This window comes from Xyrauchen texanus, chromosome 32, assembly GCF_025860055.1.
Source record: "Xyrauchen texanus isolate HMW12.3.18 chromosome 32, RBS_HiC_50CHRs, whole genome shotgun sequence".
NCBI lineage: Eukaryota > Metazoa > Chordata > Actinopteri > Cypriniformes > Catostomidae > Xyrauchen > Xyrauchen texanus.
The window spans coordinates 7,295,541-7,319,046 of record NC_068307.1 but is presented as its reverse complement, the minus strand read 5'-3'; the positions used below and the strand labels follow the sequence as shown (position 1 = coordinate 7,319,046).

Below are 23,506 nucleotides of genomic sequence, written 5' to 3'. Positions count from 1 at the left end.
GCCTTCTGCAAGCAAAATTGAGCCAAAGCTTGTCAGGAATTTCAATGAAAATACAGTATTATAAACGACCTTGATAAACTGGTTTAAAAAACACATGGGGGCAGGGAGGCAAAACTCAACTTCGAAAACCGCACTGGTGGGTTTCTTTCGTGAAACACATGATTTGCGTACAATACAATTCCACAGCTGTTTTGTAAGTTTTGACACACAACAAATGCTTTGATGAAAACGTATAACTTATATTTCTGGAGAAGAAATAGGCAATAACAGCCTTGATCAAGGACATTGGTAAAACAGCAGAAAAATAAAATATATAGAGCCCCGCTAAAGTGGGCAGTAACCACCCCTACTGGCTTTGCATGTCGCTAGCAGTTCCCCACATAAGGTTTCACTCTCCTTATAGGATGAAAATGATCTCAGCACAGTAAAAGCAGGCAAGGACTGTTCACCAGATGTGGGTGCAGAAAAAGCAGAGGAGGCAGCTGAGAGGGAGTGCAGAAGAAAGAGAGAGTGAGAGAAACAGAAAGATTGAGAGTGCAGAAAAGCATTTGCCTGAAGAATTTACTGCAAAACCATAGGACTCGTTTGATTAAGGGTTCAGGTGGAGTAGTAGAGGTTTCTGGGATATTGCAGCAGCACTTATCCAGTGCTCGGGCTGGTTAAGGAACCAGAAAGCGAGAGGGTTGCACAATTAATCTAAATAAAATAAAAATTGCAAAGACCTTGTTCGATTATTAAACCGATTTAATTCAATAAACAGTCTGCACGTGCTGCTCACTTCAAAGTATTAAAGAATTTTATTAAAATGTCACAAACAGTCTTAAGGGTCTAAGAGGATCTCTGTTTGATGTTTTTTTTTTTTATGTAACAGAATGGCTACCTACATATTGGTTACACCACATGGCTTTGATTTGGTGGACAAACATTTTTCAAAGTGATTTTCATCATAGTAGAGGTGTATTCAATTAATTGTTTTGTATGAATTGCATTAGCAATGTATTTTTGAATAATCTAATAAATTATTGACCCACTAAATAAATCTTAAATAACCCCATGACACCAGGGTTTGTCAACACAGAAACTTAAATGTTTTCCTGCAGATTTCTGCCAAAATAAAAGCTTGAGGGCTTAGAACTTCTTGGTTCTAAGTTATAGGTTTCCAGGGTTCTTGCTTCTAATAATACTAATTATTATTGTTATTATATTACAATTACATAATATTAAAGTTGACAGGGTTTCAAAAAATAACAACGACAACGGGGCTAAGACCTTGTCATTGAGTGTACGAAAAAACAGACAGATTCAATGTGAACATGTTTTTTCTGTCTTTTGCTTAATTGCTTTATTTGTTTGTTTTTGGTGAAAGAGGTCTAAATTTGCCTATTTTTAAGAGGGCCAAAGTGTGATCACCCTCTTTTTAAATGTTTATCATATCGATGTTCAAACCGCAGTCACAGTATTTTTACCAAAATAATCGTAATATTATTTTATTGTTCAAACCGTGCAGCCCTCGCAACAACCAAAGAGGAAGCACTGTGGAGGAGGAATGCCATGGAAGTTTGGTAGAAGACAACTCCAACAGAGCTCCTCTCAACCAACCAGCTCCAAACCCACAGGTTTGGCCTCAAACACTCAGACGTCTCCCCCAACCACCACACTAGGCAAATGCCAGTGTCACTCCACAGCCCGGTGCACCTGCCAGGCACACAAAGGGCCACTTCCTCCCACTGTCTCTGGCCAAGGCCCCTGATCCCATTTAATGCAGCCTGCACCACAACAAAGGGAGATAAATTAGGGAGTAGGCTTGATGATAGGGTGACTAATCCTTTTGGAAAGACTAATTCTATCAGTGGCGTGTGTAGTTAGGACCAGCTGAAATGTGTGAATTCAACAGCATGCATAGCCACAGCTTTGTCAGTGACCGCGTCGCAGAAATGTCTTGTTGTTGTTCTGCTGCGGTTATAACTCACGCAGCAGGGTTTGCAGGGTTTGACCTAGACATTCCTATTCTATCGTAATCATCTCGGTTTTCTATATGCATTTTCTGTGGTAGGCATTAACATAAGACTCCAGACAGAGCTAAACCTATTGTAAAGCTAAAGGGTTTGTAGAAAGGTGCTGAAAATATACATTGACAAAAAATTGCCCCATTTACTCAATTGGAGGCCTATACAGTATATTTAACTCACAATTGTAGCATGCATTCTTTGGCATAGCCACTCATCACGAAACTCTCACCTCCTGTCTGCATACGGCAAAACTTTTACAAGCTGATTTCACCTCTGCCACACATCAAAGCTCTGAGCATCAGTCCAGTCACACCGTAATCTCACATTCTACACTTCATTCAGACTCAAACTCTTCAGCTTTTACATTCACTCTTGAAGGCTGCCTTGAAGCCCAAATTTAAAGTGGTGACATTAAATTGAACATACATGTTTAATAAATACTTACAAAAGTAAAAACACCATATATTACATAACGGTGAAAAACAACAATAATTAACACATATTTTCACTTCAAAACCAAGATGCCACTGCGCAATGGCTGAAGTGAATCGGTGTATTGTCATTTGCATGAACCATCCATAAGTGCACTGTAAGTCGCTTTGGATAAAAGCGTCTGCCAAATGCATAAATGTAAATGTATTAAATCTTTTTTGTATATTCTGCGCGTCTGCCAAAGCAGTCATGGTGCGCATGCATGAAAAAGCATCCATACACGTTTGCGGTCAATGAAGAAAAACTAGTCTATAGTTTAGAAGCCTCACTAATCCAACCCTGCTACCCAGGTGAGGCATTGAGTCCACCTGGAGACAGCCACAGATGAGTAAGCCAATTCTTCTAGATGACGAAGCCAATTAAGCAGTTGCTGCTCAAATGATATTTATTATAGCGATAAGCCGCAAAGCAGCTTTTTCAGAGGAGGTGTAAGCTAGCAGCTGGCTTTCCGTTCTTCTTGACCACAATGGCTAGTCCCCATTTGAAGACACAAGGCTGATAATAGTTGCCTCATTATGGGATCAGAAGCACTCTATTTCAGGCTGCTCCGCTCCGGCCTGCCCGGGCTCTGGCTGCCCATGTCTGTGGTCACTGGCGTACTATAAATAAAGGCAGACAACGAGTACAGGCATGCTATCACATTGCCCTACAGGCCAGAGAGACAGGAAAGAAAGTTACCCCGGCCAGAAAATTCAACCAGGACTCAAAATAAATGCTTCATTGATGTATAAGAAGTATACACTGCACGTTGAAGTGGTGCACAATATAGCCATGACCAGTATTGAAATATTCACATCTCGAAATTTTTTTTTGTGGTAATCAACATTATGCCACAAATGCAGTCGACTGAGCTTTACTTGTATTGAACCTTCCTTTAACATTCCTTTAAAAACCAACCTAAGCCGGTTTAACCTGGTCTTCCAGCCTGGCCAAGCTAGTGCTAAGCTGTTTTAGTTGGGAAGCCAGATAATCTTCCAGCCTGACCAGCTCAAAAGTGCCCCCAACCCCTCGAAGACCAGGCAACCATATTAGGCTGGTCTTAGCAGGTTCTTTTACAGCAGGAAGACTTCACAAGAAATAAATAGATATCCATTTGTCAATGGTACACTATAATGTTTTAATGTCTCATTTATGCAAGCTATGTAAAACCTCAGTTTAGTTTTTTATTGTTTTATAAAACTGGTATTGGGACCCAAAATTTCTATATCAGTGCATCTTTTATATCCAAAATATGCTGAGCTGACTGTCCCACTCCTGTACCAACCCCCTCACTGCAGAGACAGACAGAGAGAGACAGACAGACACAGAGAATAGATGGATTAGAAGGAGAGAGAAAGAAGCCAAGGCAGAGAGCAACTGATTAATTGGGGGTGACATGTCTGTAACAACACATCACGGTTTTTGAATACAGCGTCTTCCTAAGAAAAAATGGAGAGAAAAGATGAAGAGAGAGAAGCGACCGAGCAGATGCATGGAATTAGAGTAGCCAGTGAGGGGGTGTCATCCACAAAAAAGAAAGTGGCAGCAGTTTTGATACTGGATAAACAGTCCCACACAACCTTACTGTGCTGTATAGAGCGAAGAGGCAGCCGTGTTGAATGCGTTTGATATGGGATCTCACTCCAGGCCTCTGCAGTGCATGGCTAAATGCTCCAATAGCAGAAATTTGGTATGTGTTTAACAGCATACCACATTTCATTGTGCTTCGCCAGCATTTAATACCTGATCTCCAGTGCCAAGATGAAATCTGGCACACAGTCAGGACACGGGGGAAGATGGCTTACAGGAGGTCTGCTTATTCATGCCACTGAAGGAAAATAAAAGACAAAGTTTCCCTTTCCTGTCTTTATCCTGTATTTATGGGCTTTTTTAACTTGCAGGAAATGTCAGAGTATCAGGAACGCAGGTGAGACAGGGGGAATGAGATCCAAACATGACGCAGACCAGATTCAAACCTGAGCCTACTTGCATATCTTGAGCATGTGCGCTACCCACTGCACCACGGCTCCATCCAATGTTGCATTTTTATGAATAGAAAATAGAACTTCAAAGAAATAGTGCACCGAAATCATGTTGTTCCAAATGCATTTCTTTAAAAGAAAATAAACTTTCTTTAATTACATATAACATATGTTAGGCAGACTCAGTTCCCATTCACTTTCATTGTCTATGAAAAAATGCCATGAAAAATGCAATGAAAGTAATCCCTTTAAGTACAAGCAGTTCCATTGCATTTAAGGAAAAAAATATGTTAAATAAAATTTTTTACTGACTAGCATATCATTAACCTAGCTCTTGAAAAATGTGCATTATAGACAAGGAATCTTATATTAAACAAAAGCGGAGTAATCCCCCCATCTGAAGAACTTTCCAGTTTTGAGAACGGCCATCTTGCAGAGCGTTCCTGGAGCATTTCTGAAACACCATGTTGTGGTGGACCATCTCACTGAGTGGAAAATGGAGGCCTTGCCAGCTCTCTGAGGGCTGGAGGAGTGAATCAGCCTTTCTGGAAAAATCTAAATGTGCCTCATAACCCAAAGCCTCAAACGCAGGGAGCGAAAAAGCAGGAAAACCTCCATCCTTGCACCACCAAGAGAGAGGGAGAGAGACAGACATAGTGACACATCTGAATCAGAGAGCTCTCTCTATCTCGCTCTCTTGGTTGCAGGGAAATGGAGGTTATGTATCAGGTCATCCTGACATCATAATTTCTTATGTGTTTTTGCAAGGCTGGGCTACAGCCTCGTATTGCTCAGTAACACAATCACAAGAGCAGGCCTATCAGCCGGGATTCAGCATTTCAGCGATTTGTTTGTGTACTGTATGTGTTAAAGAGAGAAAGTGTATGTGTGTGAGAGAGATAGAGAGAGAAGCAGAGAGAGCGAGAGTGAGTGAGCTGGCACGCTCCCCTCAGCCCACCAGCCAGGAAGCATCAAGTTCTTATTTAGCACAGGAAGAGCAGCTTTGCTTAGCAACTACACCGACTCTCCAATCACAGAAGTTTGTAGAATAATGCTACTTGGGCATGGAGTGAGAGCCGTCTGCATCCCTCTGAGTAGTGAACGAGAGGCCTAGCTGCTTAAAAACACAAAGACTCGCTTTTCATAAAAGGGCCAGATAGTTCACGTGAAAGCTGGAGCTCTGCTTCTCTGCAGAGACTACAAAGTAAGGATGTGCCCGAAGCTGAATACCTTATTCGGAAAGGCATGAATAATGACTTTGAAAAGAATAACGGATTCATCCGAATAATATACAAATATTTGTAGGACTGATTATCCAAAAAGGACAAGGATAAAGCGTCATTTTGAATAAACTTATCCAAAATTACAATGAATTTATGAATCTGTGCATCCAATATTTCTAAATTGTAAACCTTATGAATGAAAATGTACTCTATTTCAGATCGGATGTGCGAGGTCTCGACTGTTTGCGGTCTCTGGTGCAATGGAGGCACACGTGCATTAAACAATGTTGTTTGCACATTTAGAAATCAGCCTAATTTGAGATTCATGAGCTAATCCTCATGGTAGCCTTGGGGGCGGTCAGTGGGAGGTTTGTAGGCGAGAGCAACATGCCAGTTCGTCATATGGCACACGCAGGCAGACTGAAGCTGCATCATCCCACAGACAAGCCCTGAGGAAACTTCTTTACCACGTAGTCTTCACCCTTCTCCTAGCAGCTCTAACAGAAGTCGAGAGCAGTAGGACATAAATGCACTCAAGTATGTCTCAGAACTGCATATACTTTCAGCAGTGGTTTAGTTTTCACATAAAATGTGCATTTAAATAATTACTTTGGGCAATACACAATGCACTGTGTTTCTTTGGATTCCTTTTCATCAAAAGTGCATTTGGAGTGCACTTTTTAATATTCCTGATTTGTTTTGACTGGTGAATAAATAATTGAAATCCCAACAGGATTAAAAAAATACATCCTCCAGCTCACTGAGATTAATCAGGGAGGGAATCTGAGGCCATACAAGGGCGTGCATCTAACGAGGAAGGGTGAGAGATACTAAATTAAAGCTTCCTCAGGTTAAAGCCTTTTTCCATAGGAATGAAACTTCATCAGTCTGGACTACATCAAGCATTGGACTTTTGGATTAGCAAACTAGCAAGGGGCTCAATTAAAGCACAGGGTGGCAGCTGTGTACGCTAGGATTTTACATCTCCACAGCAGATGGGTTACCATATTAATCATGAAGCTGATGATTGCTACCGACGAAGGGGCCTGATCTGAGAAACCGATCATGTCTACCACACTACCATCATTCTGCCATCTGTGGCCACAGACTGGTGACAATGCCAGCCTGGGCAACTCTTTACCTTAACTGATGCCTTGTCATCAAACAGATGACATACAGACTTCACACCGTCCACATCGAATGCATTTTTTGCAATCATTTAGAGGTGTTTTTCCATGTAAACATGAACTAATGAACATAATATGGGCAATATAAAAGCACCACACCAAAGTGGATGCATTTCATTTGCCAACAGACAAAGACAGGCATGTGAAAGCATTGGTCATGCAATGGGCACCGATACCCAGCCTGAATCAAAATGAGAAGTGATGGCTCATCACGGCATGAGTAACGAAGCTATGGGGAACAAAAGAGGTGGCAGGTCTTCACCCCTGCATCAGCCAGTGTAGAGCTCCAGCTGACGCCCTCTAAACAAGAGGTCACGCGATAGAGAATAGAGGGCAAAACCTCTGAGAGCCCCTGACCACCGCCTCACCTCCATCTCTCCAGGGAGAGGATGAGACAGCATCTCTTGGGAACTGTTAAGCCATCAAGCGGCCCTTTTAAAATTCAATCGTTCTGAGAAAAGGCAGCCAAAAATGGATTTTGACTCGAGTCGAACACCAGGCACTCAGTGTTTCTGAGCATCTGATTCTGAGCAGCGGGGGTTGTTTGCTGGCCGTCATGATGTAGTATGGACTACGGATGAGTGGCCTGACTGCACTGGATGAATAAGAATCACTAGCAGTGTTTGGGTGGAGGGAGGGTTGGGGTAAGTGGATGGAATTGTTGGCAGTCTGGAGGCAGCGCAAGGGGCAGTGTAGTGCAGAGCGGCTGGTGGGACGAGGTCAGCAGACAGATGGGGATGTAAATGAGTAGGTAGTGTGCTCATTTTAATCTTTTCCCCACAGCTGATCCAGGCATTATAGATGCAAACTTGCACGCACATAGTGACCTCCATCCCCAGGGCGCACACATTTATTATGGCCATTGCCACCTTGGGTTGGACACTCAGTTGATTGGTTTGGTCTAAGGTTAGGAGTCATCAGTAATTTGATAAAGTGAGAGAGGAGAACAATGGGGAGTTTGCTATCTCCTCCATTTAAAGGCTCCACGGGCCCTCTGCATCCAATTTATTACACAACACTATTCTCACTGGAGCCTTACTTCATTTTTGGCAGGACAATGTGCATGCACTTGAATTGTTTGGTTTAAGGGAAAGTTGAAACTCCAAATAAAACAACATGACACAATTATTTATACAGTATCCGTGTCAATTCTTTCAAAACTGGGGCAAAACACCAATTTAATCTGCAAATGCAAAAACAGACTCATAAAATACAATATTTAAAGAGGATAAAATCTGGTTGGTGTCCCTTATGATTGTTTTTCAGATTGGGTACCTAATACTCCAAAAAGATTTAGTAAAAGTTGACACTACAGAAAATTGCTTCTGGTAACAGTTTCCAGGCTATTTATTTGCAATTTATTTTTCTGTCTTTTATCAAACAACCATCTGTCCAGTCAGAGAACCAGGGGCCACATGATTGGCTGGACTGTCTGAAAGGAGCGGGGGTAGCGTTGTTTTAGTCGACTGGCTTTGAAGAGAGGTCACGTGTCACGGCCCTTTGACGACACATCAAGGCCCTGGCAGACAGGGCCGACAGATTCTTAATGAGAATTCACCACCCTCTCCCAACATTTTACCTACTATGTCATCCAGACCAGACAAATTCTAGATGCTGCCTTAATTTGATTCAGCTTTATCCACATCCAAATATATAACTCTAACAAATAACAACCGCAAACCACACAGCTGTCTAAAAATATAATTACATATACAGTATTTCCAGAGGATTCAGAAATCTTATATCCATGGCGACCAGCCTCTCATCAAAGTAATATTTGGAAGCAGATTTGGAAGATTGTTTTTAAAAATAGAATATTTGCAAGAGACAAAATTAAGTTAATATTATCAGTGAGACTGGAAAGGACAGCATGTTGGTTTAGCTAATTAATAAGATATTTAAAAAAAGAAAGCATAAGTGTTTTAACTGTGCTGAGGTTTGGTGATAACACAAATCTTTTGTTGAGCCTGATCTCATGAAAATTATGAGACTGTGGAATTTTTTTTCAAAAGGATATTAAGTGGTTCATAACACGTTTTGCGGCGGTGTCCGAGTGAAATGTCCTCTAGGTGGTGCTAAAAGCGAGTTAAATGTTCTTTCAAACAGATTAAGTTAAGGGTAATGCTCTATCAAGTTTTAAAATAAACAAAACCTAGCCTACCTCTTAAACATACATTTTGAAACCAGAACCTAACCGATAGTGACAAATGTTAGATGAAAAACGCAACTGCCGAAGCACCCACATAATTTTGTGATGCTTCTGTCACTTTTGGCTCACGTGTAGACTTAAGTACTCATCAGGACTCATACCCCGGTCCATCTCTTTGCAAGTGCTATGCTCTATTAGTTGAATGGCCATACTTGATCACATTGGAATGAGTTTGTAAGTGCAGCTAGTTATGTAAATGCAATGTAAACATTAAAACATATCACCTTTACATTCATGCCCTATATTAAAAGTGTTTTGATACCGTAAGACAGCATTGTTTTCCTCATGATTTGTGTGAAAAGGAATAAAATTGTTGTTGTAGCGCCTCTAGTGTTTATTTAACCAGAAACTGGTAACGACACACGCCTTTCCCAAAAAAGTAAGTATAGTAATCATGTGATTCAATGAGACCAGGTTGCTTTTGTTTAATGGAGAAACAGGCCAAGCCAAGGACCAGCATTTTAACAACACAGAAAATATACAGGTCTGCTGGTATGTGGTTCCCCACAGACCCAGCCAGTTTGCTAACTGGGACACTTCTGACAATGGATGGTGTGCAAAAGTCCTAGCTCATCCTGGATACATTATGACCCCTTTGCTGCAAGGACTAAATCATCATGGAGACATTTTACAAGATTTGTCTCCATTGTGACTTTCTATGTTATCTGCTAGCTAATCATCTAACCCCAACTGCATAGAAAAGGTGGAGTTTCATTAAACTAACCAAATAGGGCTCTGCAAAGTGTAAACAAGCCACTCAGTGATCATTTGACAAATATCCATCAACACTTTTCTCATAGAGAACCAGTCGTTAAATATACATGATGCTGCATTTGTCAAATGTGCCATGATTCTCACATTTCCCACAGTCATGAAACTGCATTTGCCTCGCCAAGTCGCCATGCATCCCAAGACTGCTGAAGTGACACCATGGTAACACATACATCCATGTGTGTAGACCCATTAGCATGACTATCACACTCAGCAGCTGCTGCATGCAGGGAGCAGCCAAACCAAGACTTTAGTGCTTTTGTCCACTTGCCGTGTGTCTGACCCTGGCGTGGAGCCTGATCAGACACTAGGAGAACCAAGGGCAGTGGTGACCCTACAACAAATGCTTTAGGAGGGTGACCTCAACCCCCACCCAAAACATAGGCTATCCACAAAACAATGTCCTATGGTGCACTCTTATCCTCCTCCTCCACCCTGAAGCTCCCTATCTCTGGCTCCCATGAAATACATAATTGAGACCCCATTTGTTATATGCAAATGCCTTAAAGTGGATCCAGAGGCACAAGCTGCTTACCTTCTTTTCAATATGCTAATATATATATATATATATATATATATATATATATATATATATATATATATATATATACTGGATACATTTAGATTTGGACATGTAGATAAGTTGCAAAAAGGCAGATATATGAAAGATACACCACACATTTATAATTATTATGAAAATTGAAAAGTTGTGAGCTCACCTTGTAAGATGTCTTGTGCTTGTTCCTCGGGTCAAATTTTCCCTTTAATTCGTCGAGGAGCTTCTGCAGTGTGCTGCTCTCCTCTCTCTCGGTATAGTCCTGATCTAGAAGAATATAAGCCCTCCAGTTCGAGGAGTCGAAACCCCAGTGACAGGTTCTGTTCTCTTGCCTTTTGTGACTGTGAACAACGAACTTTTGGGTCGGGAACATGAGCCTGCAGTCCAAGCACTGTATGCACGCTGCGTTGGGGTTCGAGTAGAGTTCTGGCACGAACAGGCCCTTGCACTTACCAAAGCATTCGTGGTAAACTTTGAAGCTGTTCTCCGTTCGCTCCAGCTCTATGGAGCACGAGAACTCCTTGTCGGCGTGCGGAGGGAACGTACCGCCGTAGATGAGCGCATTGCAGAGCCGCTCGGCGTCCGTTTGGGTGATGAGTCCACACGAGGGTGCCGAGAAAGGCAGGATGCCCATAACTTTGAGGATCTCCAGCTGATCCGCCGTGCACCTGGAGCAGTAGATGTGGAGGTCGTCACATACCGAATTTATCTGCTGGAGGGAAAAGTCCCGCAGGACGCTGTTGAGAATCTGCGGCAGGCAGAGGCGCTTCTCGCCGCCCACCACGAAGCACGAGATGGTCTCGCGTTCCAGGACCGTCTCGCACCTCTCGGTAGAGCGGTCGGACGGGATGAAGAGGGGCCCCGGCATGACCGCGGGTGTCTCCGCGGGGAGGTTCACGACCACCTCCGCGCTCTCCGCGCTCTTGCCGTCCTTCTTAAACAGCATGTCCTGCTGCCACCGGGCCGAGAAGGCGGCCGGTCCGCCGAGAGAGATCATTGAACTCAGGTGAAACTGCTTCAGAGTTTGCTGAAGTCCTGGATGCGGCTGAAAGCTGGAAGGAGCCTCCATGTTTAAGAGGGCTAAAAATCCCGGGCTGTGTGATCGCAACAAATTCAATGAGTCAAAACTGTAAAGAGCCGCGCATTTCTATGTCACTTTGGAAACCTTGTAATCCATTGAACTGCTTCATAGTAAAATCTCGAGTATGTTTCAGTCGTACCAAAAAGAACGAGAGTTCATCCTACGAAAAAAAAAATCCTCCCAAAAGTGTAATTTGATCCTAGAAATATATACTTATATATCTATAGAATTGACCCACTCAGATCGGTGCAACTCGAGCGCAAAATGTGTACCAAGCGTAAAACTCATATGCGCAGTTGGTCTGCCTCCTTTCTACTATCAGTGAGTCTCTCTCTCTCTCTCTCTCTCTCTCTCTCTCTCTCTCTCTCTCTCTCTCTCTCTGTGTTTGTTTGTGTCTGGTTCAGTCATTGAATCCCGGCCAAGAATGTGACTGACTCCCCGGGCTGGCTGTTCCATGAAAAGTTCTCCCTCCCCCCGCTGCCGGAGCAGCTGTAAAGCGGGAACACAAACTTCACGAATCATTCGGTTCTTTCCATTGAGCTGAGAAGCAGGGGTGCAGTTATTACTTTATAGTAACTTTCATTAACAAACATTATATATAACAAAGTCATTCATATCATTTGGATAAAAGCGTGTAACGCTAACATGGCTAAATGTAAATATAAAGATTGACAGTTGACAGATTGACACTATTTGTATCACTCTAGTTCTCTGCACTTAAAACCCTAATAAGTTGACTTTACTCAAGTAATTGAGTAAACTTGTTCCCGCATTTAATTAAGTAATGGCTTCTATTAAACTTCACTTAACTTTGTGATCATACATACAGAAATGTTCACAGTCAGGGCTGCAGCTACAGGGGTGAAAGGTGTTTTTTAATAGGAAAGGGGCCCAAAGCAATTACAGTCAGGGGCCCCAGAATACCCAGATATGGCCCTGCACACATGTTGCTGTGTCCCAAACCATGTACTGTCACAGTATGTACTGTATTCGATGAAGGACGCACTTATCGCAACCGGAACCGGAAATAGGTCATCCGGGTACTTCTCACTTACTGCTTCATGAATACTGTGGGTTAGGACATACTCCATTGGCATACTGTTTTTGGCATACTATATAGTATGGATATTCTTTTGTCTTTGTGTCATCTTGGACTTACACTGACACCTAGCGGCTTGGATCCTTTCAAAATCACTAGTTTTCAGTTTCAGATTAAATTGTAGAAATGTAGTATTCCCAGTCAGCCACGTTTACTTTAGTCAGTGAGTGAAAGTGTCAAATAACAGGACGGTTACTGAGATTAAGTGAGTAGTATTCGGCTGGTCATGTGATTCTAACATGGCAGCCCGCATGAGGGGACCCTCTCCATGTAGATTAAAACAGCTTTTATAAGGTTACTGATATGACTGGAGTCTTCATTTTAATGTGAGTGCTCATGATTTCCTATATACAGTATTTTTCAAAATTACAAGTCATTTTTTAGGAGTTAAACTTTTTTAGTGAGAATTATTTTTTTACTGAATGCACCTTTAAGTAGATGCCAGTAGACTTAAAGGAATATTCTGGATTCAATACAAGTTAAGCTCAATCGACAGCATTTCTGGTATAATGTTGATTACCAAAAAGAAAAAGTATTTCAACTCGTCCCTCCTTTTCTTAAAAAAATAAAATAAAAAAGAAGCAATAATAAAAAAGTTACAGTGAGGCACTTACAATGGAAGTGAATGGGGGCCAATCTGTAAACGTAAAATACTCTCTGTTTCAAAATTATAGCCACAAGACGTAAACAATATGCATGTTAACATGATTTTTGTGTGATAAAATAACTTACTAACCTTTTTTGTGTAAAGTTTTATCCAATTTTACAACTTGGCTGCCATGACGACGTAACAACATAACCCTTTAATCTGGCAAAAACGATGATTTAAACAACTTTACAGCTCAAATAATACACACGTTTTAACAGAAGAATTAATTTAAGTGATTTTATAAAATTACTAGCTTCACGTTTCTGCATTTAAACCCTCAAAAAATTGGCCCCATTCACTTCCATTGTAAGTGCCTCACTGTAACCTCCATTTTTGCTTTTTTTTTTTTTAAAGAAAAGGAGGGACAAGTCAAAATATATTTTTGTGGTAATGAACATTATGCCACAAATGGTGTCAATTGTTGCTTGCATTGAACCCGGAATATTCCTTTAATTAAAATTTGCTATTTAAATGTTGTTATTTCCACTTAATCATTTGAATTGAAGAGAGTTAAATATAGGTAACCTAGTAACAGCTTAAATAAAAAAACATTTTAACTGATTTTAGGTCACTAATGAAATAAAGTTATTTCACCACAGAAATGCATAGACACCTGTACTCTCAGTTGCATATGCACAAAGAGTATTAACATCTCAGTGTTCACAGGGTCCAACTTGACCAAAGTGGACACAGATCACCTAATGGTGACATCACAAGAAACAACTGTTTGCAAGAAAACAACATAAATAATACTACAAAAGAGGTAAAACCTATATGAATTCTTAACAGCTCTTTGACCACGGAAACATGATTAAATAATTAAAGTGCAAGGCATTATGGGTATTCCCCAAAGCATACAGTTGGTACTCAATAGTTTGAGGTTTTTGGATTTTTAAGAAAAAGAAATTAAAGGAACATAGATATTTAAAGTAGTGTTTAATTAAGACAGCTTGTTTTTATTTTATTTTATTATTATTTTTTTTTATTCATGGTTCATTTCTAGTTCACTCACGGATTCGTTTAGTGACCATTTCTGGAGACTGCATATTTACTCCAGTAGGTGGCGACAAATGAGCATCTCTTATGTTACGAAGGAGTTGATCATTGATTCAAGTGATTCATTACGTTAAAAAAACACAGTTGTTCACCAACAAAACAATGTAAGTGTAAGTGTGTTCACTTAAACATTTTCTTTTCAAAAACACTGATTCCTTTACAAACTAAATCTTACTCTTTTAAAAGAGCTGTGCAGAGACCGGAGGTGCGCTTCATTGACGTGCTCCTCTGAGCTTAACTAATTGTTAATGTAACACATTATTTAATAAAAGTTAATACAATTATATGAAATAGAGATGTACATATTGTCACTGCAGATGACAATTAAAAAAAAAAATAGTAATTAAAAAATAACAAAATAGATGTATAATTGACATTCTCTATGACGACCAATCTTATAGTTATTTGTGTCATTCTTTGTAACATTGTAATCGTGTCTTATCTTAGAATGTCATTATATCCTTAAATGTAACTGCACAGCTTGGTAAAGACATATAACTTCTATTGTTTTGTTTAGATTGGGTGTAATTGACATCCAACAGCTTAATTAGTTTTTCTTTGAAATTGGATAGTCTCAGGCATTTGCTTAATGGTTCATTTTGGCACATACAACCCTCAGTTCAATCAATTTCAATTAAATTCTGTTTCATGTAATGATTGATTGGCGGTGTTAAGCTCTCGGGGCCAACTCATGTATGAACAGAATGATTTGGCCTCAAACATCTGTCACAATACAGACCTTTAAATTAAAGAGAACATTTCATTCCACATGTCTGAAATGAACAAAATAGGCCTATGTATGAGTAGGCTGGGAAAACACATTTAATTATAAAAATAACAAACAAACATGAAAACTATTAAATAATTAATTAAAATAAAGACTTGGGAAATGTATAATTTGTTGTACTAGGGATTTGAATTGAGTGATAAAATAAAAAAAAATAATTTGTAAAAAGATACATTATAAAGAAATAGTCCAAACTTGACTTGTGCACTCACTCACTCACTAGTGTGTTAGCTACATAGTGCAAAATATTACAGATTTTGATACCTATTTCTTTCTATTTCTTTGTTCATATTGATAGTGCTAGTATGTGCTGAATATGGGGTATGTTTAATCTAAAATCCGACTGAAGCATCTAATGAAAGGTCTACATAGTTAATCAGTATGTTAGACAACAGTTATCAAAAGTTATGGCTAAATCAGTGCAAGAATACTTCATATATTGAGTGGAAAATATCACTCAATATTGTAATATGATTCTCAGCCACCAGGGAGCACTATAAATCAGCATACATTATTTCTTAAATTATGGTAAAATCAAGATGAACAAAAGGTAAAAAGAAGGGGAAAAAAAAAAGATTTAAACAATTTGATTAGTCACACATATTTTCACTTAATAAATACATATGCAGACATTTTCTGCTTTAAAATAAAAATTACATCCATTACCCCATTATCTAGTAACTCAATAGCTTTTCCAATGATTCTACACCCCAACCAATGAATAAAAATTCACCATAAAAATATGTTTTTATTATTATTATTGTCTGGAATTGTCTGCAGAGCAATTTAAGTCACAAACACAGCATACGGAGGTCATCCACAGTAGCTTGTTTAGTTCAGAGCATACAAATGCATTGTTACGATGATTAAAAAAGGCACAAAAGGGTTAATCGGCAGTATTTTTTTTTTACATTAAAACAGCAGACAAAATAGCACACCAGTCTTTAAAATTCTAATTTGCATTTTAACAATGTTCAATTATCTACAAATAAAAAAATAATAAAAAATCCAAGGCACTTTTTTTTTTTTTTGTTATCCAGACCCTTCTTTTCTTGACAATGTGACATTAATCCAAAAATTGTTTCAAAATTTAGGTTACATTAAATATTCCTATACATTGTGATCATTTTTAAGTAAATTCCATACCATTTCAAAGTCTCTTAAAATATTGTTAACAATACTATAAACAATAGTAGACAAAAGGAGACAACATTGATTTCAAACAGAACAGATAGCAACACACTGAAAGGAATAGTTCTCCTAAAAAAAACAATAATTCTCTCACCCTTATGCCTCCTCAAACACGTATGACGTTCTTCTATCGAACACAAAGATATTTTGACGCCGATATGATTTGAATATCATCTATACGGCTCGTTAATTCAAATGACTCGAATGGTTTAATCCATGTCTTCTGAAGTGATACGATTGGTTTTGTTTGATGCATCATGCATAAGGAAGTGTTACCGAACGTCAAATTATGATTGCACCTTGGAGACTACAGATGGCAATTAATCTGTTACTAACCCAAAACTGATCGAATCACTTCCGAAGACATGGATTAAACCACTAGAGTCTTATGAATTACCTTTATAATGCCTTTTTGGAGCTTGAAAGTGCTGGACCCCATTGACTGATATATTCACATTATACAGTATTTTCATCAAAATATCTTTGTGTTTTGCAGATGTCAGTCATTTGAGGCGACATAAGTGAGTAAATGATAGGAGAATTATCCTTCCTTTCAGAGCAGAAAAGTGCAGTCCAAATGTGAATGTCCAGTACGCCACTGTCACATAAAATAGTAAAAAAAAATTTTTTAATGAGGAAATACTTCCTTGAAATTATTCTTTAAATATGGAAAGTTTATTCATTCAAAAACTCTATTCAGTTAGGCTTTAGTGTTCTGTCCAAAAAGCATAGAGAGCTTTTGACATTTTTCTCTCTTAATGAATGAAACTGTGGAGGCAAATCATAAAATATCACAGTTGTAAAGTGTATATCCATTGACTACACTGCTTCTGTGGGCAGTTGAGGTGGCTTGTCCTCATACTGTGGTGGCGGCGTCAGCGGTTCAATGGTCACCACCCCACCTTGTGCAGGGCTTTGAATATTCAGACGAATGTCCTTCAGGTGGAGCTTCTCAGACTTGATCCTGCGCACTCTAAGAGGCCTAAGGATGCGGCTGGCTCTGCTGCTGCTGCGTGCGGGTTGGGAGCTGGAGGTAGGTGCTGCAGCCTGGGGTCCAGGGCCAGGAGCTGGCTGAGGGGCCTCTTGCCCAAAACCTTCCTTTGGTTGCTGGCCTTCACTTTCAACAGCAGCAATGAGATCTTCATATGAGGGTAGCTGGTAACTCTGTCGAAGGTTGCTCTGACGAACAGGGTACTGTCCACTGGTGACCACTTCCTCATATGTTGGGATATCATAGCTGGGTGCTACATTTGATCTAATAGTTGAGAAATAAAGTCACGATTTGTACAAAGGTCAGCATACTGTTTGGTCAAATTGCGACATCTATCTGGATAAACAGCCATAGAAAACCTAGACACTGCTGGGTATAATGTACTATTGTTCATTAAAGTAAACTACCATTTAAAAGTTTGGAAACACTGATATTTTTATGCTTGTGAAACAAAATAATTGTATTTTCCAGGAATGCTTTAAATTGATCAAGAATGACAGTAAAGACATTTAGAATGTTACAAATGACTATTTTCTATTTAAATAAATGCTGTATTCTTCAAAATGTGTTCATCCAAGAATCCTCCACTGGCAGCAATGACACCGTATGCATTCTAGCTGTCAGTTTATGGGTCAAGATCTATTCAATTATTCAAAAATACTACATTACAAATGCAATTCACACAACACAATTACTTGAACGTACCTCTTCTATGATAAACAAGTTTTCAATAACTGACTTAACTTATTTTTATATTTTTAATGAGGCTTTAAGTCAAAAATTTAATGTGGTGTAACCATCTACAGACAGAAAGAAATTCAAGTGTTATTAAAATCTGAAATTCTTAAAAAATAAAATTAAAAAACCTTTCGAGAATCAATTGTTTAACGACTGACCCAAGTCATTTTCTTTTGAGCAAATTAAGCAGAAACAATAATATTAATGTTAATTTGAAACAACATACTATTATTAGTTAAATCTTATTCCTGTGACATAATATCTTTAATAAAGTTTAATGAACATTTGTTTTATATCTAACAAACAATTTCTAGCTATTCTGACATAAATTAATGTCATTTGAATATACTTCAAGTGTGATGCAAAAAATGTCTACATGTTTATTTTAAGTAAATCCAACACAATAGGATGTTGGCGTTTCCAAACTTTTGAACAGTAGTGTAAGTAACTTTAAAGGCATGTTTCTCTGAAAATGTTAAATCTGTCATCATTAGGCAGAATGTTAGTCTCAAGTCACCATTCACTTTCAGTGCATTTTTTGTTTATACAATGAAAGTGAATAGTGACCGAGGCTGTCAATCCCTAACATTCTGTCTAACACCTCCTTTAGTGTTCCATGAAAGATTTGAAAATCAAATGAGATTGGAATGAAAGACAGTAAGGTTGAGTCAGTTATCACAGAATGTTAATTTATGGGTGAACCATCCCTTTAATAACACAAGACTATACAGTAGTACTCACGCCTCGTCCTGTTCTCCAGGGATGCGGTCCAGATATTCAGGACTGCCTGCACCTGCAGTTTCCCTCCCTCTCATCCGTTTCTTGTTCCTCACCCCCAGACATATAGCCAAGAGTAACATGGCTACACCGGCTCCCACCAACACAAAAGCAACAGACGAAGACTTCCCTTTACTTTTGGGAAATCCATCGTTTGGAACTGGAATTGTACCATTTTGCAACTGTGTCACTTCGGAAGGGACTATGCTCCACAGAATCATGACAATTCCAAGTGCCACCAAGCCAACCCCCAGTGCACAGAGAGCATACTGGGAGCCTGAGCTATTGGCCTCTCCATTCCTAGGCGAACGTCTACTTCCTGAACACAGATGCTGCCCACTGGAGCACATAGCTTTAAATGCTCCAGCTGAATACACACATACAGAGTGCAGTCCAAATTGGCAAGATGAGTGTACCACTGTCACATAAAAGCAGAAAAAAAAGAGACAAACATTACAAACATTTCAATGGGGAAGCAATACGTCCTGGAAATGTCTGGGAATGGGGCCCAAAATTAAGACAAAAAGGAATTCTGTGTTTCAGTTCAATGGAGAAAAACGATCCTTTGGCACGGTGCCACTCTAGAGGTAAAATGGGAACCAAGCATTCCAGCATGTCACTGCTGTATTACTGCTGTATTACCATGTATAGACATTGTAAAACTTGCTACAACTTTTTTTTTAAATGTCATGCTTTTATGTCATGTTAAAATGATTGTACTTACTGTACTTATAAACACACACTCACTGAGCACTAAGTGGAACTGAACACTTTATTAGGAAAAATTTGGTCCTAATAAAATTCCCGATGTTGTAGTCCATCTGCATAAAGGTTTGATGTGTTATGCATTTTGAGAAGCTATTCTGCTCAGAGCGGTTATCTGAGTAACTGTATCCTTTCTGTCAGCTCGAACCAGTCTGGCCATTCTCTGTTGACCTCTCTCAACAACAAGGTGTTTCCGTCTGCAGAACTACAGCTCACTGGATGTTTTTGGCACTAACTCTAGTAAACTCTAGAGACTGTTGTGTGTGAAAATCCCAGGAGATCAGCAGTTATAGAAATACTTGAACCAGCATGTCTGGCATCAACAATCATGCTACAGTCGAAATCACTGTGATCATTTTTTTTCCTTATTCCGATGGTTGATGTGCGCATTAACTGAAGCTCCTGACCCATATCTGCATGATTTTATGCACTACAGCCACACAATTGGCTGATTAGATAATTGCATTAAAAAGTAGGTGTGCAGATGTTCCTAAAGCGCTCAGTGAGTGTAAATGATGATGAAAGCCAAAATATTAATGCCATTTACTATGTGATTCATTCTTTTGTAGAGGCGGGGGCCAAAATGTCAATATTCGGCTATGATTCTGGAGCAAAACTACATGTCCAAAACAAATGTAATAAAAATAACTTAGATAGGTGGAAGCATCACTTGTTTTATTTTTACACAAAGATAGGTAGGCCGATTAGTAAATCAGTTGACTTCAGCACAACTTGTTGCATTTCCAGATGACTCATCGGCCTGTGGGTGTCATTTATTTGAGGGGAAAGAGTGAATGGTCAAATATGTAATTTAATGCTCAAATTTTGATTTACAAGTGGCCTGAAGATGACCATTTGCAATTCATGTGTTTGGAGAGACAGAGAGAGAGAGAGAGAGAGAGAGAGAGAGAGAGAGAGAGAGAGAGAGAGAGAGAGAGAACGATACACATGCATGGGCAAAAAATGTACCGAAGATGACAAAGAAAGTGAGAATCATTCTTATAGGTTGACAAAGCCTGACAGATTTGGACAAAACTGTAAAATGTGCACACCATTAATTAAAGTCCTGTTATTCTGAAAGTTCTCTCTTTTTTAGCATAGTTCTGTCTTAAATGAAAGCAATGTTTTAATCACATGCACATCTGGGTACGTGACATATCTACAAAGGACCATGAGAGCAAAGAAGAGCATTAAATTCTGGTCAAAACAAAAGGGAAATATGACAAAAGACCAGGAAGGCCTGTCCAAATACACAGAGCAACACTTACTCCCTGTCCTGAAGTAAACAGACACGGAATCACAGGTCACTAGATGCCCCCATCTAAACATATCCCTTTGACCTTGTCTGAGCTAACTTTGCTTTCTATAATCAATTGTAGAATTATCATGGAACTATACAATAGACTAACTCGTGAAAATAGGGGGAACAGATTTTAAAGTGTATTCCATAACTTTAAAATATAATACAGATATCGCATTGATAAAAACAGACTTTATGGTTAAAGTGGTAACTACAGTTTCCACCAGAATCAGAATGAGCTTTACTGCCAAATGTTCTCAAATATACAAGACTTTTTCTTCTCTTTTTTTTTTGGTGATAGGAGAAACAAGTGCACACAGAACATTACAGTGAGACACAGAATATAAAACAAGGTAAAATTATAAATGGACATACCACAATAGGACATATAACAGAATGGCATATGTGCAAGTGGTAATGTATGTGCAGTTATTTAAATAAATATGAGTGAATTTACATATGTACATGAGATATTTATATACATTATTGCACTATGGGGGAGTCCCACATTATCACAGTTACTGCAATGACACTTAAAGGGGTATATCAGGTTCGCTAAAAGTTAAGCTGAATCAACAGCATTTGTGGCTTATGCTGATTCCCATAAAAATTATTTTGACTTGTTTCTCATTTTATTAAAAAAAAAAGGGGGGAGAAAAAAAAAGCAAAAATATGTGTTATAGAGAGGCACTTACAATGGAAGTGAATGGAGGCCAATCTGTAAACTTTAAAATACTCACTGTATCAAAAGCATAGCCACAAGACTTCAGCATAGTAAAATCACTAATTAACCTTTTATGTGTAAAGCTATAAGCAATATTACAACTTCGTTGACATGACGACATAATGCCGTAAACCCTAAAACGACAATTTAAACAACTTTACATGTCAAATAATACACACGTTTTAACAGACAAAGGAATGTAAGTGCTTTCACAAAATTATAAGCTTCACACTCATGTCTTTAAACTCTCAAAAAATTGGCCCCATTGACTTCCATTGTAAGTGATTCAGTGTAACCTCAATATTTGAGGGAGGAGTCGAAATTATGTTTTTATTTTTTTGTGGTAATCATCATTATGCCACAAATGCTGTCAATTGAGTCTAACTTGTATTGAACCTAAAATATTCCATTAATTTCTTAACTACAACTGTCATAAAAAATACGTCGAAACTGAACAGATTATAAAGGCTTACTAAAATGTTTGAAGGATAAATAATGTACATTTATAACCGCATTCTAGTAACAATAACTGTTATTAAAGCGAAAACTGTGGTTACCATGGTACATTTTTTAATCTGAAACCCTTTTAGATCGAATTACTACCATAACGTGAACTTTCTTTCAACTTTCCAAATATATATATATATATATATATATATATATATATATATATATATATATTAAGATTACCTGAACAATTAAATATTGTTAGGAGAGTTAAAGACAAAACATAGTTTCATTCAAATGAACAATAGTGATGATTGAGAAGCTGTTTTCCAAATAAAATGTTCACACAAGCGTAAAAAAATGATACAATGTTAATTATTGATATATGAATATAAACGGTTGTTCCTCCATGTCTTACTGTCAGGATACAAATGTCCCGTTTCTATAACAGAGGAGGAACCTGACATCCCGATACTTCATGCGAATAATGTTAAACAATGAAAGGATCTTATAACATGTCTCCAGAGAATCCGTTTGTAGTTACTGTGAGGGGAGCCAAACATCCCTACAATGCTAAATAACCACAAAAATATCGAAAAAAACAACGTGAAAGTACAGTTTTACGGCGTGACTCACCTTAAACAATCTCCGCGATGTTCAACGCCCTTCGCACCGTCTTTCATGAAAGTACCTGAGACAGGTGTCGCTCCCAGTCCCAGCCGCAAGCGAAACACCGCGTTCTTACGAGCCTGTCATTCGGCCAAGGCAAGACAATATGTATAAGAACCGAATTCTTTTCCCATTGACTTTGCTTGTGCTATTTGTGGACTTAGAGACAGACAGGAACTTTGTTCAAAATCAACTCGGTAGCCACCAGTTGTAAAGAGTTAAGTGACATGCTCGGTCCTAAAGCACGTCGTGTTCCGTAGAGACAGAAATAGGCCTAATTCTGTTATGACGTCCAATCCAGTCCTGGATATAATTCTGTTTTCTGAGTTTTTATTTATTTTATATTTAAGTGTTTTAAAAAGGAGAAATATATAAACTATCTATCTATTTTGTTAATATGTCTATACTGTTTTTGTTCATAGTGTGTATAGGCTATTTGTGTTGTCTACACTGAAGCCCATGTCTGAATTTATTTTATTATTGTGTTATTGTATTTTTATATGAGTAAGCACATCGTGAGCAATGTACAATCCTGAGTCAAATTCCTCGTATGTGTACACATACCTGGCAATAAAAGCTGATTCTGAAACTCTCTATCAATTTAATGTTGACTGTTAGGCCTATGTATTAAGTTTTTTTATTTAAAGTTAAACGTTTTTAATTGACAATATATAGAAAAGAAAAAAGTCATCCATTTAACATTTATTCTTATATATTAAATGGGATAGTTCGCCCAAAAATGAAAATGTCTTATCATTTACTCACCCTCATGCCATCCCAGATGTCTTTCTTCTGCTGAACACAAACCAAGATTTTTAGAAAAA

At 38.7% G+C, this 23,506-nt stretch overlaps 2 protein-coding genes across 3 annotated transcripts in view; both read right to left on the bottom strand.

Moving 5' to 3' along the window:
• The window catches only part of skib (v-ski avian sarcoma viral oncogene homolog b), a 40,893-nt gene extending 29,103 nt beyond the window's left edge, over positions 1 to 11,790 (bottom strand). For both annotated transcript variants that reach the window (XM_052101467.1, XM_052101468.1), the window contains exon 1: positions 10,572 to 11,790. In XM_052101467.1, coding sequence (XP_051957427.1) covers positions 10,572 to 11,477 — 906 coding nt within the window. In that variant the 5' untranslated portion in view covers positions 11,478 to 11,790. The remainder of the gene's footprint in view (positions 1 to 10,571) is intronic.
• Positions 11,791 to 15,370: 3,580 nt separating this feature from the next.
• On the bottom strand, positions 15,371 to 22,873 carry tmem51b (transmembrane protein 51b). Its single transcript, XM_052101810.1, has 3 exons — positions 22,650 to 22,873; positions 18,742 to 19,195; positions 15,371 to 17,526 (listed from the first exon to the last, which is right to left on the bottom strand). Exons 2-3 carry the CDS (start codon positions 19,125 to 19,127, stop codon positions 17,091 to 17,093), a joined length of 822 nt encoding a protein of 273 aa, XP_051957770.1. The 5' UTR covers positions 19,128 to 19,195; positions 22,650 to 22,873; the 3' UTR covers positions 15,371 to 17,090.
• Between the last annotated feature and the right edge of the window lie 633 nt (positions 22,874 to 23,506).

What these genes read in the sequence shown, in the direction of transcription:
- tmem51b (XM_052101810.1), bottom strand. Translation starts at nt 19,127, where the DNA reads ATGTGCTCCAGTGGGCAGCATCTGTGTTCAGGAAGTAGACGTTCGCCT. An exon ending in CCTGGAGAACAGGACGAGGC is followed by an intron (nt 17,527 to 18,741) that starts GTGAGTACTACT and finishes CTCAACTATTAG; the next exon opens with ATCAAATGTAGCACCCAGCT.